This window comes from Etheostoma cragini, chromosome 22 (assembly GCF_013103735.1).
Source record: "Etheostoma cragini isolate CJK2018 chromosome 22, CSU_Ecrag_1.0, whole genome shotgun sequence".
NCBI classification, from domain to species: Eukaryota; Metazoa; Chordata; class Actinopteri; order Perciformes; family Percidae; genus Etheostoma; species Etheostoma cragini.
Window position 1 is genome coordinate 1,407,887 of NC_048428.1, and position 14,130 is coordinate 1,422,016.

General features: G+C 45.4%; 1 protein-coding gene and 2 long non-coding RNA genes across 5 annotated transcripts in view; 1 reads left to right on the forward strand and 2 right to left on the reverse strand.

Annotated features, from left to right (window-relative positions):
* Window positions 1-10,051, forward strand: part of LOC117938065 — a 13,037-nt gene extending 2,986 nt beyond the window's left edge. The window contains exon 3 of the long non-coding RNA XR_004655324.1: window positions 9,940-10,051. This is a non-coding gene — a long non-coding RNA (uncharacterized LOC117938065). The remainder of the gene's footprint in view (window positions 1-9,939) is intronic.
* LOC117938063 (cytochrome c-type heme lyase) overlaps window positions 1-14,130 on the reverse strand; it is a 37,141-nt gene that overhangs the window by 22,444 nt on the left and 567 nt on the right. For all 3 annotated transcript variants that reach the window (XM_034862390.1, XM_034862391.1, XM_034862392.1), the window contains exons 2-8: window positions 13,731-13,845; window positions 13,586-13,633; window positions 13,250-13,383; window positions 12,578-12,726; window positions 10,946-11,065; window positions 10,765-10,851; window positions 9,882-10,133 (exon numbers count right to left, since the gene is read on the reverse strand). In XM_034862390.1, the coding sequence (XP_034718281.1) occupies window positions 9,935-10,133; window positions 10,765-10,851; window positions 10,946-11,065; window positions 12,578-12,726; window positions 13,250-13,383; window positions 13,586-13,633; window positions 13,731-13,839 (846 nt within the window). In that variant the 5' untranslated portion in view covers window positions 13,840-13,845 and the 3' untranslated portion in view covers window positions 9,882-9,934. The remainder of the gene's footprint in view (window positions 1-9,881; window positions 10,134-10,764; window positions 10,852-10,945; window positions 11,066-12,577; window positions 12,727-13,249; window positions 13,384-13,585; window positions 13,634-13,730; window positions 13,846-14,130) is intronic.
* The window catches only part of LOC117938064, a 14,321-nt gene continuing 8,658 nt past the window's right edge, over window positions 8,468-14,130 (reverse strand). The window contains exon 3 of the long non-coding RNA XR_004655323.1: window positions 8,468-8,739. This is a non-coding gene — a long non-coding RNA (uncharacterized LOC117938064). The remainder of the gene's footprint in view (window positions 8,740-14,130) is intronic.

Here is a 14,130-nt window from a genome sequence, read left to right on the forward strand (position 1 = left end):
ATAATTTACAGATAGAGCAGGTCTAGACCGCTCTATAATTTACAGATAGAGCAGGTCTAGATCGCTCTATAATTTACAGATAGAGCAGGGCTAGACCACTCTATAATTTACAGATAGAGCAGGTCTAGTCCACTCTATAATTTACAGATAGAGCAGGTCTAGACTACTCTATAATTTACAGATAGAGCAGGTCTAGACCACTCTATAATTTACAGATAGAGCAGGTCTAGACCGCTCTATAATTTACAGATAGAGCAGGTCTAGATCGCTCTATAATTTACATAGATTTATTTGGTAATGAATGGAATGTAACGTTAAACGTAAAAAGTTACGCACTACAGCTTACAGAAAAGGTAGTGATGTCCAAATGAAGCTTCATTAACCATTAGTTGGTCTGTATGTTCATTGTCTTTCTAACCTGTATTTTCTTTGTCAAAGAGAACACTTTGTTGCTAGAGGAAATGGAACCAGGCCTTGAATATTTAAATTGATTTATTTTTTTACAAATGATTTGTGTTTGGTCTAATCTGCCACTCATTGAGGTGTTTCTGATGGACATATGAATGTGATATTAAAGGTGTGCCTGTCATGCTGATGTATGCTGTAATTGAAGTTCATGCTGACATCAGTGACATAAACAATCTGGACCTGATGTGGAATTCATTGAACTCTTTAATAAAACATGAACTCTCATAACATTAGTGTGTCCCAGTGTGGATGCTGCATCTCCATGCTTTTCATTATGGATGTTGTAAAGATTACATTTCTGATTGTCAAGTATACAATTTTCAGTGAACACTCAGTATTTCTGTTATTTTCGTGTGAACCGTGGCACAGTTATAGATGAGAACCACCGGTATTAGCATTTTCATTAGCATTGGACAGCATATAATCAAAACTATGGGTGCTACTTTCTGCGTTTCCTACCTCATATCAGTAAAAGCGACAAGTACAGCCAACCTCTCTGATTTAATGCAGTGAATTTCTGTCACAACCTTGCTGGCTTTATCACAGCAGTGGTGTGCCTGAGTGCGTGCTGTAGCATGCTAATGAGCTAATGAAGTCCCACTGTTACTGTAATTAGGAGTGTGTACAGCGGTTAATGTGGAGAAGTGGTGGCTAGCTTTAAGGACTAATGGAAACAGGTGTGTGAGGGATGGAGACTGACAAAAACACCCATCCCAGGATGCATTGCACAGAAAGCAGGAAATGCCCTTGGCAGAACCAAAAGGAATATATTTCTGTCTTTTGTTCTGTCCTCCCCCCCCCCTCCGCCCACGTCATCCACACCCCTTACATTCTCATATATGCTGGTGTAGCATCCCAGTCTATCACGGCAAATGGCTGTTTTTATTTCAATTTCCCAAAATTGGATTTTAATGAATTCTACAATGAATTACCAATCAAGAAATTATTTTCCAATATCCTCCCATGATATTCCACCATCCCTCTGTATTAGTGGAATTAATACTTGGAGCATGCTGGAGATGCTGCATCAGGTGATGCAGGATTTGATTAGTTTAGAGTTTTCAGCAAATAAGGTGTGGGGGCACAATCATGTTTTATTTTTATTTCTTAATCTAGGAAAAACTGCCTCGAGCAGCAGCGGGGAATACTAAATGGCCAGAAACTGATTAGCATACTGGGCCAGAGCCTTTGCCATTCCCTCTCATGTCTTGAAGCCTTTTGCAGTCTCACGTTAAGAGGTGTGTAGAGGTGAACTGAATGGGGGGGCTGCTATTGTTGCTCCCTGAGAGTCTGCTGTGAGCCGAGAGAAGCCAAGGGTCTGTTGTGTTAGCCTGTGATAACGTGGAACACAGAACACAGTGTACGTGTGTTAATGAGTCTGTGTGTGCCTGTCCTGCACTGACTCCTCCCGTTTTATGAACGTTTATTTCTCGTTATGAAACTGTTTTAGCGAGCCAATCTTTTTGGCGTCTTAACTACCTCAGGGTTTTTGTATTTGGGGGAGGTGTTCCCAGGACAACCATGAGGTTAATGAGAAAGAAATGTGCTGGTTATGATTACAGATCTGCAGAATGTAAAAACGTGGTATAACAATAGGTCTACCGTGATGGTTAGTAGCTGTTGTGGGGATTGCAACATCTCCCTTCCTTTCATAAAGGATGCTCCTGTGTTTCCTAGGAGATAAGAAAGAGTGCATTGAAGATCTTTTCCTTAGCATTTAAAGACTGAACCTGCAGATACTTAGGAACCTCCATAATCAAATAGACTTACTAGGTGTGTTTCCAGCCACCTGTTTTAGCCACACCGGAGTGGAAAGGCCAAGAATTCAAGAGAACCAGAAATGTTTTTACATTTGGGGTAGGATAAAAGTTGGTGTAAATTTAAATAAAAACAACATAGGTCACCTCTTACTTGAAGTAAAACTGTTCAAAGATGGCGCCCATCCCGTGTGAAAGTTGCTCACTGAGCGCATCCTGGAAGAGCCTTCACAGTTTTTCCCCCAGTTCCGGTGTTTTTAGGCCCACAGAGCATGCTCACTGCAGTCCCTCTCCATGTGGGCCACGTGAGACCACGCATGTCTGAGAATCCTGCTGGCCCAGCCCAATGACTTTGAAGGTTATTTAATCACACGGCTCTTTCTCGAATGAGTCGACACCCTAAGGTAGTCCTCATTCAACTGCCACGGTTTTTCCAATTATCTGTGTATGGGATAAATCCCTTTTTTACCTTTTGTATGGAAGTGAGACGGGTGGATTTAAGTGGAAACCTGCCACAATTAGTTATTGACATAAATCAATGAATTCGCAACTGGACCCTACGATATGGGACTCATATCATACACAGCACAGTACAAAGTATTCCGCAGTCTCTCATTTAGCACATTTTGGCTTTGCCGAACAAACTACAAAAAACAACAGATATCCACCCCCACAGCTGACACACACACACACACACACACACCTAAGTCACCAGTAAGCATCAACTCCCTCCAAACAAAGAGGCAGGGGGTTGGGGTTACCTCTCCTATCTCTCACTGAGCGCTCTATTTCTTTCATTGCTTCTCCTCCTAATCACCGATGTAATTATTGCTTTCCAGACAATCGCTTTCTGCTTGAACAGAAACAATGGCTAACGGTGATGGGAATGGACGCCGGGTGAATGCACCCCTCATCATGCATGCACAGACAGAGAATAAGGGTCAAAGGGACAACAAATTGGAATATGAAAAAATATAGTGCATTGCTGAATAGTGGAGTGTGTGTGTTTGTGTGTGTACGGTATATACAACATGTTAGGCCTTGTCTAAGACTGCTGGCATTGTTCACTGGAGCATTGCTGTCTAATTACTGTACCTAGGACCACGGCGTCTCTCCCGTGAGGTGAGCTGCTGTGCTTGTTTGGAGGTGTGGGAAGATATGTCACTGTTTTCTAAAACTCTGTGTGTGAAGAGATGGATGATTGTATGGGAGGAGGCCCGTCTGCACAGCACCTCCAACATGTCAAGGACGCATGTTTTAATGTGAACTTGTCTTTGTCTTGGAGTCTATGTATTGAGGATTCGACATGAAGGTAGGGTTGTAGTGGGACATGGGAGGCAGCCAGTACCTTTCTGGGTTTTAATTGTGATAGTTTTTCATTACATTTTTTTAGGTTTTGTACATTTATTTTCAATTTTCAAAACAAAACAGCACTCTCCTGGTTCATTACAAATGACAAACACAGATATCTGATTCAAAATGATCTAACACTAACAGGTGTCATCTGGGCTCTGGTCTGGACTTGACTTATCTCTGCTCCTTACCTGTACTGTTGTATGTTCTTCTATTCCCGCACATGTCTAACAGTCCCCCCCCCCCATCTCAGTCCTGCCTCCCATCCTCCCTCAGTGAAGGCAGTATCAAGTGAGATTAAGTGACTTTGTAACTCATCAAGGCCTTGTCTTGTTATATTGATCTGGTATACAAGGTGAAATAGGGTGATCATTGGAGAAGTAATTATAAAGGGTCTCTGCTCCGGTCCTCCTCCTCACTGTTTATCGGCGTGCTCATTAAAAGACATTGGCAGACAGACGGGCCTATCTCTCCATTTGCCAGTCGACCACACCGTAAAAGTCGGTGGGTCATGGCTCCCGGTAGTGCAATAAGCAGCCACCGCCAAATTGGAGGAGGACTGATTGCGTCTCTGGGGAGATGTGTGTGATGAAGCTGCCTACTCCTTTTTCATCCAGCACTCCATCTCGTCTCACTTCCTCTATCCTGGCTCTGTGAACTTCGTTCATCTCCTGGATTTAACCAGGAATGGTTTGACTGTGACCGGCCACCATGACCTTTGGCGGGATAAATGAACAGGGTTAGTCGTCTTTTGTGGTAATCCCCTGCTGGACGTAAAGCAAAGATATACACATACAGGAAGACTTGGCGTTTTCTACCCCCTCACAAATGTTCAATGGACTACGGCAGCGGGGGCTGAGGCCCTGAGCCACCAACCCGACACCCTTCCGTGGGACAGTCTGGCGAGGTCGCTGACTCGAGTCTGGTCGGTGTGATCCATGCCGTCATCCGTCAGAGGGGCGGGTGGCCTACATTTGGGCCGACCTGACATGCTCAGTCGGAAGGCGGGCACTGCCGGCATTCAGACTCACATGACCAATCTGATTGGTGGAGAGCTAGCCCAGAAACGAGGAGTGGGATTAGCATGACTTGAGTCTCTTAAAATCTGAAGAACATCTTTCAAACTGACCTTTGTGGATCCGAAATGAAGATTCAGCAGCTGCTCGGCCTCTTTCTCCAGAAACACGTTTCAGGGATCTATTTTAGTAAAGTATGAGATTGTGTCCTGAACAAGTCACCATGACGGTCTGGCTTTGAATTCCTGGGGAAACCAGACCCACATGACGCTTTCATCCAATCAGCTGCCGTCGGCAGTCGGCATGGCTTCGGTGCGTTCCAAGGCACTTTACAGAGCTATTAAAATATATAATTAGTCACACACATAAACCATGTATTTTTTCTCTTAATTACCTGTGAAGCATAATTGGCAAATCTATTAATCGGTCTCCCCACACCCAAAACTCAGAGCTCAGTTTCAAAGCAATCACACGGGAGAACACACACCCTCTCGTCCACCATGTCCCCATCCTGCCCTCTGGACCCAGGTACAGGACCCTGAGGTGGAGCGAGATCTATGACAAGCCTGGTGCCTGCAGCCGTAGCAGCCCTGAACCAGAGACCCAGATTAAATCCATCCGAGTTCTTTTCCTGGATGTCAACATGTTGTGTGTGTACTTCTGTTTCTCTGTGAGCGTGACCGTGTTGTTTAAAAGAACAGTAACAGTCTATGTTTCTGCAGAAAACTATAGAGTACAAAAGTTGGTCAAGGGCCACTTCTTGCTTTCTCCAGAGCTCTCAACAGCATCTATGCTAATGTGTTTACATGCATTGTAAATTAATTTAAGGGTAGACCTTTTTGTCAGGCTACAAACAGCTTTGGATGAGCAGGAGCATCACTGTTAATCTTGATGGTGAGGTGATGAAGGCTAGCCAAAACCACACCCACACCTGAACGCCAGGAGGAAGCATCAATGAAACACATTCCACACATTCTCATCACTTTTCTAACAGAGCTTTGCTACAAAAGAGTTCACGTTCGTAGCAAGCATGGCCGCGGGGCGCGCGCTGGTGCCAGGTGGAGGGGGTGTGCAGCAGGGCACCATGCAGGGCACCTTGCAGGGCTCAGGGGAACAACACCAGCCATTCAAACTAAAAGGAACACTTGTTGTTGTTATCCCAGTATATTGTATATTTGTTTGTTAGAGAAAATGTACCCCAACTTAACTTTGCTCCCCCTAATTAAAAAGAAGCTGACAGGCTCTCTCCTTTGCGGAGAGCCAATTAGCCTCCACATTCAGCTGCCGAGCTCTGAGGTCACTGTGTTCTCCCACAGGGCTTCATGCCGCTGTTTTCCCTCCATAAGTGTTTTATTTCAGCTAATGAGCAAAGTGCCACACAATCATCAGCTACGCCTTTTCCTCTGATAATATTTGTGCATGTCCTCAGCGAGCTGGTGAACACAACGTTCGGACCGGGATCTGGTGCGGGTCACGTCAAGGATCAAGGTGTTATGGAATATGAAACAACATTTCTTCTCTATTTCTTCAAAGTGTTTAGGATCAAACATACAGCACATAGTGAGGCACTGTGGTGGAAAGCAGCTGTGGGATCACGTCAGACAGGAATCTACCCAGCATGCATTGGTGAGCCATTCAGCAGGCCTGTTGGGATTGGTTGGGCCCAGCCTTTACTGAAGATTACCCACATATTTTTAAGTTGAGCATGTCAGCAATGCGTTCAGCTTTACTGATTGTTATGGGTGTCTGCCAACATTAGCCTGGATGACTAGCGGACATGACTAGGACGTGTCTTCAAATATTGTGTTGAGATAACACAGTTACTATGATCATAGGATTAGGTCCTGTTGTGTTGGCACAGGGCTGCTTGTAATACTGATTCTGTTCCATATTATCATTGATTACATGTATATGCTGTATTTATGATGGCGGCTGTGCTGAGCGCTGCAGCAGGTCCCCCTCCTCCACATTGGACCTTCATGTAAACCAGCATGTCCCAACCATGATAACGGAGATTAACCTGACCCAAATGTACTACTTCATACTGCTTCTAATCAATAGAGAGCTGAGAGACTTTTAACAGACACCGGACACCGATTAGCAGGCAAACCCGCCCCGTCGATGTGAAACAGCACGTGTCTAACGAGATGCTGAAGCCGAGCAGCCATGTGGACGGAGTTGGGACCAAGGCCTTTTGGCTATGGGAATATGGACTGCAGGGAGCAGATATGATCAAATATCAGACTTTCACACCGAATGACAGGGGCTGTTTGGACATCTGCTGCGCAGCTCTCTCGCACATAAGAGATCAACATGCACACATTACTACCGGCAAAATATAGTACGCACGGCTCTGTGGTCCACCCACACAGCCCGGGATTTAAAGGAGACATCCAGCCAATAGAACAATGCATCCATGTTGTTCTTATTTCCACGGCGACAGCTAATCAAAGCCAATGAGCCGACTCTGAACTAGGCGCATCCACTTTGTTGTATATTTTCCAGGTTGCCTGAAGTAGTTAAACATGTTAATATATGCATTATGAAACGCACCAAAACATAATAGCTCAACATTTTAGGAAATCAGTCTCACCAGTCATGTCCCATCTCACATCCGCTTAGCTTAGCATAAAGGCTGGAAGCAGAGGGGGGGGGGGCAGCTAGCCTGACTCTGTCCAGGCCGCAGCTCTTCTGAAGCTCAATAATACACCGGAGTGTAAAACACCAACTTGCTGTTGAACAGAAGGTCATGTGTGCAGGACCATGTGCAGTTGCCAGGTAACCAGCAGAGAGTGGAGTCGAGTCCCCCAGCAGGTTCTCACATCTCCGGGAACACCAGAGCAGACGTCCAGAAAGGCATTATTGGTAAATACGGTTTTGATATGTAAAATGTTACTTTGTTCCATGAGTCAAAAGGGTTCTCTTGTTACTTTGACCATGAAGACACGCTGCAGCTCACACGTGAGACAATAAATAAAACCATGACCACATCTGATACATTAAAACCGGTATGTTGCCGTTTTTTCTGACCGAGCAGAGAAACCATGTGGGTCTGTTTAAACACTTAAAAGCAGTGAGGCGTCCCATGGTAGAAGCGGAACCTACACAAAGACAAAGACAGGAGACGGTGGACGAGGGTTCCTGAGCGGGGACAGTGCTCCCAGCTGAGACTAAATGACGGACTCAGAGAGACGTGGCTGCTGCACATCATCACTGTCCCCGCTAGTGACACACCTCCCTCTTGTGTTCAGCTTCCAAACTGCAGCCACATGGCTGAAGACTCCAGTTTTAACAGACGGTATCCCCTTTTTGGAAATTGAGAATTTTTGTATTTTAGTTCAATATACAGTTTCCTCATGTAACCATTTGCATGAAATCTTAAAGCGGTCATCAGCGGTCTAACACATGCTGCGTTCACTTTGTTTATGGCAGCTTTCTGTATTATATTTAATGCTCTGTGGTTGTGGACAACATGTCAATTTTCTTTAATGTGATATGAGTTGATCAGTGCTTTGTTTATTCTGCAGAGTTTTCCTTATGAAACTGGACAATCCTTCCTAAGGCAGCTAAACTGAGAGAAGGCCCTGGAACAGCTGTAATGATGCAGTACGGCCAGCAGGTGGTGCTGCATGAACACTATGGACCAAGTGGCCTGTAGCGGTCTACATCCTGTCCTTTTCCAGATCTTGCTTACTGTAAAATGTTCATCAAAGCACTTTGTCTGCAAAAAGTGCTATTTCAAAAATTATTATATTTGGAGAGGACACACAACCCCATCAACCCCACTGGCAGAGCACAGATGGAGCTCACTAATGCTCCTGTCCCTCAGGTAGACCTGCAGTCAGCTCTGTAGTCCACATCGACATTTATTAGTCATGACCAGCTTTATTGACGGATTACCAGAGCTAGTAAAAGGATTATTACATACGAGTAAAAACAGTTTAGCACTCATTCATCAACCAATAAATAATCGGAATACCAATGCAACAAAGCGGGTTCTTAGTTTGAAGAAGTTGCAGAATAAATGTCACACTATCTTAAACAATGCAGGTTCACTAGATTTTGACATTGTCTTTTACAGCCATGATGAAGTAGGAAATGAATACAGTATATGAAATATGCTGCAAGAGGACATAGTGTGAAAACTGTCAAATAAAAAAAAAAACTACCGGCATCCAGTCAGGGCAAAATATATATATATACGCTGTCGTCATGGTAACCTGTCAAAGCCAGCTCATCAATAGGAATCCAGCAGACATTCTGGGGCCATTACAGTGTACACACATGTAGCCACAGCTAGCGGCGCTCTCACAGCACTCTGACACAGCAGTCACATGACGGGATGCAGAAAGCAGACAGAAATCACTTTAAATGAAGGGGGGGGGGGGGTCTCGTAGATTGGTCTCGTAGATTGGTTGAAAGTTGTCATATGGGATCACAACGGAAGCAGCAGAAGCACTGTTAGTCCCCATCAGATGCAAAATACTGGATCCTACATTTCCCAGAATGCACCACAGAATTCTTTTTCACTGCCACTACTGGCTGTGCCCAGTCAAACCATGCTGTGGTGATTTGTGATTCAATTACCAGTTTAAAGGCGCCAAGCCGAGACTGACGGTCTCCAGACTGGGGCCTGACATACCCCCAAGTGAACTGCGTTGACCCCCTTTCTCTTCCCCCAAACTGTAGCCAGCCTCACCCTTAAAAGTGTATGAGGACGTCTGTAGCTGCTTACTGAATGTCTGTGCTGCGTCTGGTTGTACTCTCACATATCTGCTTCATTTTACCGTTTGATGAGCCGTGTTACTACTGATGAAGACCCAACATTTCTTAATTTTGCTGCTTCATTATAAAAGCTATTAAATCACAAAATAACATATGGGAGACTTTTATAGTGAAGAAGTTAGAGGAAATGAAGTGTGTCCGACCACTAGTCACAGCCGCGGATCAGCCCGCTGCTTCTAAACGACTCAAGAGGAGACAGTTAAAGACACAGCCCTGTCGTAAGGGAGATGGAAGCCCTGCTCTTCCAAGCCGAGCCAAGCCGATCCGAGCTAGCACGAGGGTATGGGAAAACAGGCTGAAGGTGAGCTGCTGCTCCTACAGCTCCATCTTAAGTGAGAGCGGAGGGAAGCTGTGAGCTGCAATGCAAAGCCAGAAGTTCTACTGAAGCCAATCTGATAAGCAGATGCAGATTCAATCAGCGTGAACTAACTAAGGGACTGAGTCACTTTCTTTAGACCTCTTCTCCTCCCAGGACCACCGCCAGCTTCCTACGTCTACCTATGTGTGTGTGTGTGTGTGTGTGTGTGTGTGTGTAAGAGAAAGAAAGAGAGTCTGTTAAGAGGTCCAGCGCCACCAGGCCACCTTCATACGGTCCCAGACAGCGCCTAGAGAGTCGTAGGCAGGGCGTACATCCAGGATGGAGAACTGGTAGTTGTCCTTGTTGATCTCGCCATCGTAGTAGTCAATGACGTAGCGCACCTCCCTCCCACAGCGGTCGATGATCCAGTCGTGGCGGTCAAATGGCAGCTCGTAGCTGATGAGGAGAAGAAGCATCAGATAAACGCAGCCACCACGGATGGTATACAGCAGGACGGGACTGGGGGACAGGAGTACCCCCGTCACCACAACCCTATATTGTCCCAGAAATTGTTGTGAGAAACGCTGCCATTTCATCCCCTGCTGTTTATTTTGGCATCATGTTGACGAAAGGATGAAGGTTATTTCAATATAGCGTGCAATAAGTCCATGACATTAGATCTAACTCGTCCCGGCGTTCCATTTGCCCCAAAATGAAAATGGGGCTGCTGTACCCCTCTTGTTTTAGGCCTAGTCCACACGTACACGATACATACTGAGTTTGTGTGTGGACAAAAGCAGCTATGGTTTTGAAAACACCTGTGTTCGTGTGGACAGGGCCTTAGTCTCGTAAGCTGATTCTAAAATGGAAGGTAAAATAATGTGTCAATGCTTCTGAGCTGGATGATGATCCATTTGCAAAACCCCATCAGCTGAAGTCTTTGAGATCATCACCAGACCGGCTGAGGTCTTTTTTCCCTCATATTTTCCATTCTTCCCACATAATGATGAGACTGCTGGCTGATAACATCTAGTTAGATCTTAGGACCAACCGTGACTCATACATATGACACTGTGAAGGAACTCACCCCATCCAGTGGCGGAGGCGAGCTCTGGGCGAGAACTCCTTGGCTTTGCCCCCAAACCTCTTCAGGCTGGGCCCACATGGACACTCACTGCAGGAAACACGAGGTCACATGACTGTCAGTGTGTGCGTGCGTGTGTGTGTGTGTCAGATGGATGGAAAGCTGCAGTCCATCAGTCACTCACCCTGCATGCAGGGCCTCCCACTTCAGGATCTCCTGCCAGGCCTGCTCGTTGTTCTGGTTGTGGATTTTAATGATGTTGGTCATATCGTGAGCTTCGAGGTCATCTTCACGCCAGCGCCATCTGCAGCACAAACAAGACTCCGACTCACACAGAACCAGTGCTGCCTCACCACCCCCCCCCCCCTCCCATTTAATGGGACACTGTAGTCATTCAAGCTCATGACATACAGTGTGCAAATAGAGATTATGATTTTCATTAAAAATACAGCATTTTTCATTAAAGAAACACAAGAATCCAGTTGCATTATGTTAAGACATGATACTAGTAATTCTCATTAGGTCAGAGTCTGCGCATGTGCAGCCAGCTGCCTGTAAACTAAACTATGCTGGTCAGGTTAGCCTTATGATAATTCAAAGAGTGCAAATGAGAAATTAGAGTTGGAAGAGCTGTCGATGTTATTTAGAGTAGTTTGGAAGAGGTAGGGTTTCCCATTAGGGTCAATAAGGCGCATTCCTCGGTTTATTTCATTATTTACTTCAGAGATGGTGTATTCCCTCTCTCAGATCCTTTGCCAGTGACAATGATGGCCAATGAGCTGCCTCCAACATGTCGCGTCCTATGTTTCTTTACTCTGCCGTGCGGCGTCCAACACATACCTAACTGTCTTGAATGAATGCTTTCCTCTTTGTTTATGCAACAGTACGACCTCAGTTTCCGTAGTCCGGTAATTACGGGTCAGTGACCGAAAATAAAATGATGAAGACTGAAAATTCTCATTGTCCCCGGTGAGAATGACCGGTGGAAATACTTCCCTCTGCCCTTTTGGATTGGGTTTCAATAGGTTACAGTGATTTTCATATCTCTTCTGCTATTATCAACAACTGTAATGATGTCAAAAACAACATTTAGAAAGGACAAAACTACTATGAACAAGCGTGTGTTGCGTTCTCGTTCTGATTGAACCTAGAAGACTACCGCAGATTTACCACAGGCGGCGGGGGGAAGTGAGAGCCAAGCCTGGTGAAAAAGGGAAATATTATGAATGACCAAGCAGCGGCCGGGCTACTGTAAACGAAACCACGTCAGTTAGGAGGAGTGGGCACCAGCTACAGCCCCTCTGATAAACACCACAGACGCACATCGAGATGCCCCCTGTGACCCCAGCCGTCGGCGGGTACCAGACCTGCACCAAAACAGGCCCAGGTTAATGCGCATCGGGGTTTGAGTTGGATTCTGGTCGACACTTTAGTGAATGGAAAATAGTCCTGTTTTATTTCATAATAGGCACAGTCACGTGCATTGATTTCATTAGTTTGCCCTCTCCCTGTAGAAAGTAGCCTACATTTTAATAAAAACTGTATAAATCTACATCGCTTGACAATATTATTCTTTATATATAGCCTGTCTATCAATTGTTTTTAAGCGCAATTAACACTGGAAACGTTTGACCCGGAACTTTTACCATTTGAAAAGTAAAAGTAAACCTCACAGGTCACATGACCAGAGCTGCAGATATTTAGAGACCCGCTACCTGTTTCCACACTAGAGTTATAGTTGGTGATCCGAATTGAAAAGAGCATTATGGGATGTTACATGCTAGAAAGAAAGAAGAAAGCCTGAGTATTGACTGACCCTTTCCGCAGCATGGCGTTCCAGAACATCTGCTCCGATGGGTACACCCACTTCTTGCCTGTGTTGTGGCGAGGGATAGAGGACTCCTGTCTGGACAAGGGGAGTTCGAAGGGCTGGTCTGGAGCTGGTTTCTGGTTCGGGGGAGGCATCTGTACACACAGGGAGCAAAGACAATCCACACCACATCTTTAAAGATGAGACTATTCACACTCTGGATGAAAACCCAACAGAACAATAGAGTTCAACGGACCCAGACTTCCCCCAGGAGAGAAGCCACTCAGTAGCAGAAGGAATGAGGGATGACTAGGCAGTTCAAAGAATAAGCAGCAAGCCCAATTAATGCTTCAGTTTGAGAAACCACCAACAAGAACAATATTGTTCTATTATCAATAAAACTGAAAAATATTTTTTTGAAATAGAACTGTGATTTTCTTGTGCGTTTCAAGAGCAGAGGAGATGATGCAGATGTTTAAAGCTACAAAATCAGTTCACAGCATTACAGATGTTATCCAAAACATCAGAAACCTTCCACCTTGTTAGCTTCTCGTTTTGGGAATTGCAAAGCTCTTTAGGCAAAAGACACAACTTTCAAGATCACACATGTCTTCATGTACCCTTCCCCCTCCACCCAGCACCCACTCGATCTTTTCTACACTAAAGGTATGCAAGTACCATATTTGCTGGGTCGATGTCACTCTTCATGCCTTCTGCCGCCTTCATGGGACACTCCACAAACTCATAGGCCCGTTCCTGGTGAGCTGGGCCTGGTTCAGCTTGGTGCATCGGACACTCTAGCGGAGGAGACGCTGCAGGAAACAAGAGCACCTGGTTGAGGCAGAGCCAGCACTGGCCTACAGCCTTTAAACGCTCGAAAGATGTGAAACAAGGGAAAGGGCAGAGGAGAAATGTAAAGTTGTATAAGTGCTGTTTAGAGAATACACCAGGGAGCCGTGTATTTGCTGTGTGGCTGCAGGGCAGGCAGGCCTGCATTGACCTCAAAGTCTCTACCTTTCACAGGCGGAGCTTGATGCATGGGGCACTCTGGAGGTGGAGTCACTATGAAAGAAATTACAATGAGTTCACACAGTCATTACGCAATAACATGGCATGACATAAGAGCAGTTCATAGCCTGATCCGTCCCCGCAGCAGCACCTTTGACAGGCTGGGCTTCGTGGTGCATGGGGCAGCCGGGAGGGGGGGTGGTTGCCATGGCCTCCGCCCTGACTGAAGGAGCAGCGGGTGTGGACAGCGAGGCTCCCATCCTGCCCTGTCAATGAGGAAAACACACAGGTGATACACAGTATGGAATGTCAGCACTGGCCAGGACTGACCGGCCGTTAATGGCTAGTTTTTAACCTAGAAAACCGTTACTGCAGTAACTATACTAACAATACACTAACAATACGTAGCATTACTGCAGTAACTAAACTAACAATACGTAGCGTTACTGCAGTAACTATACTAACGTTACCCAAACAATACTTAGCGTTACTGCTGTAACTATACCAACAATATGTAGCGTTACTGCAGTAACTATACTAACAATACACTA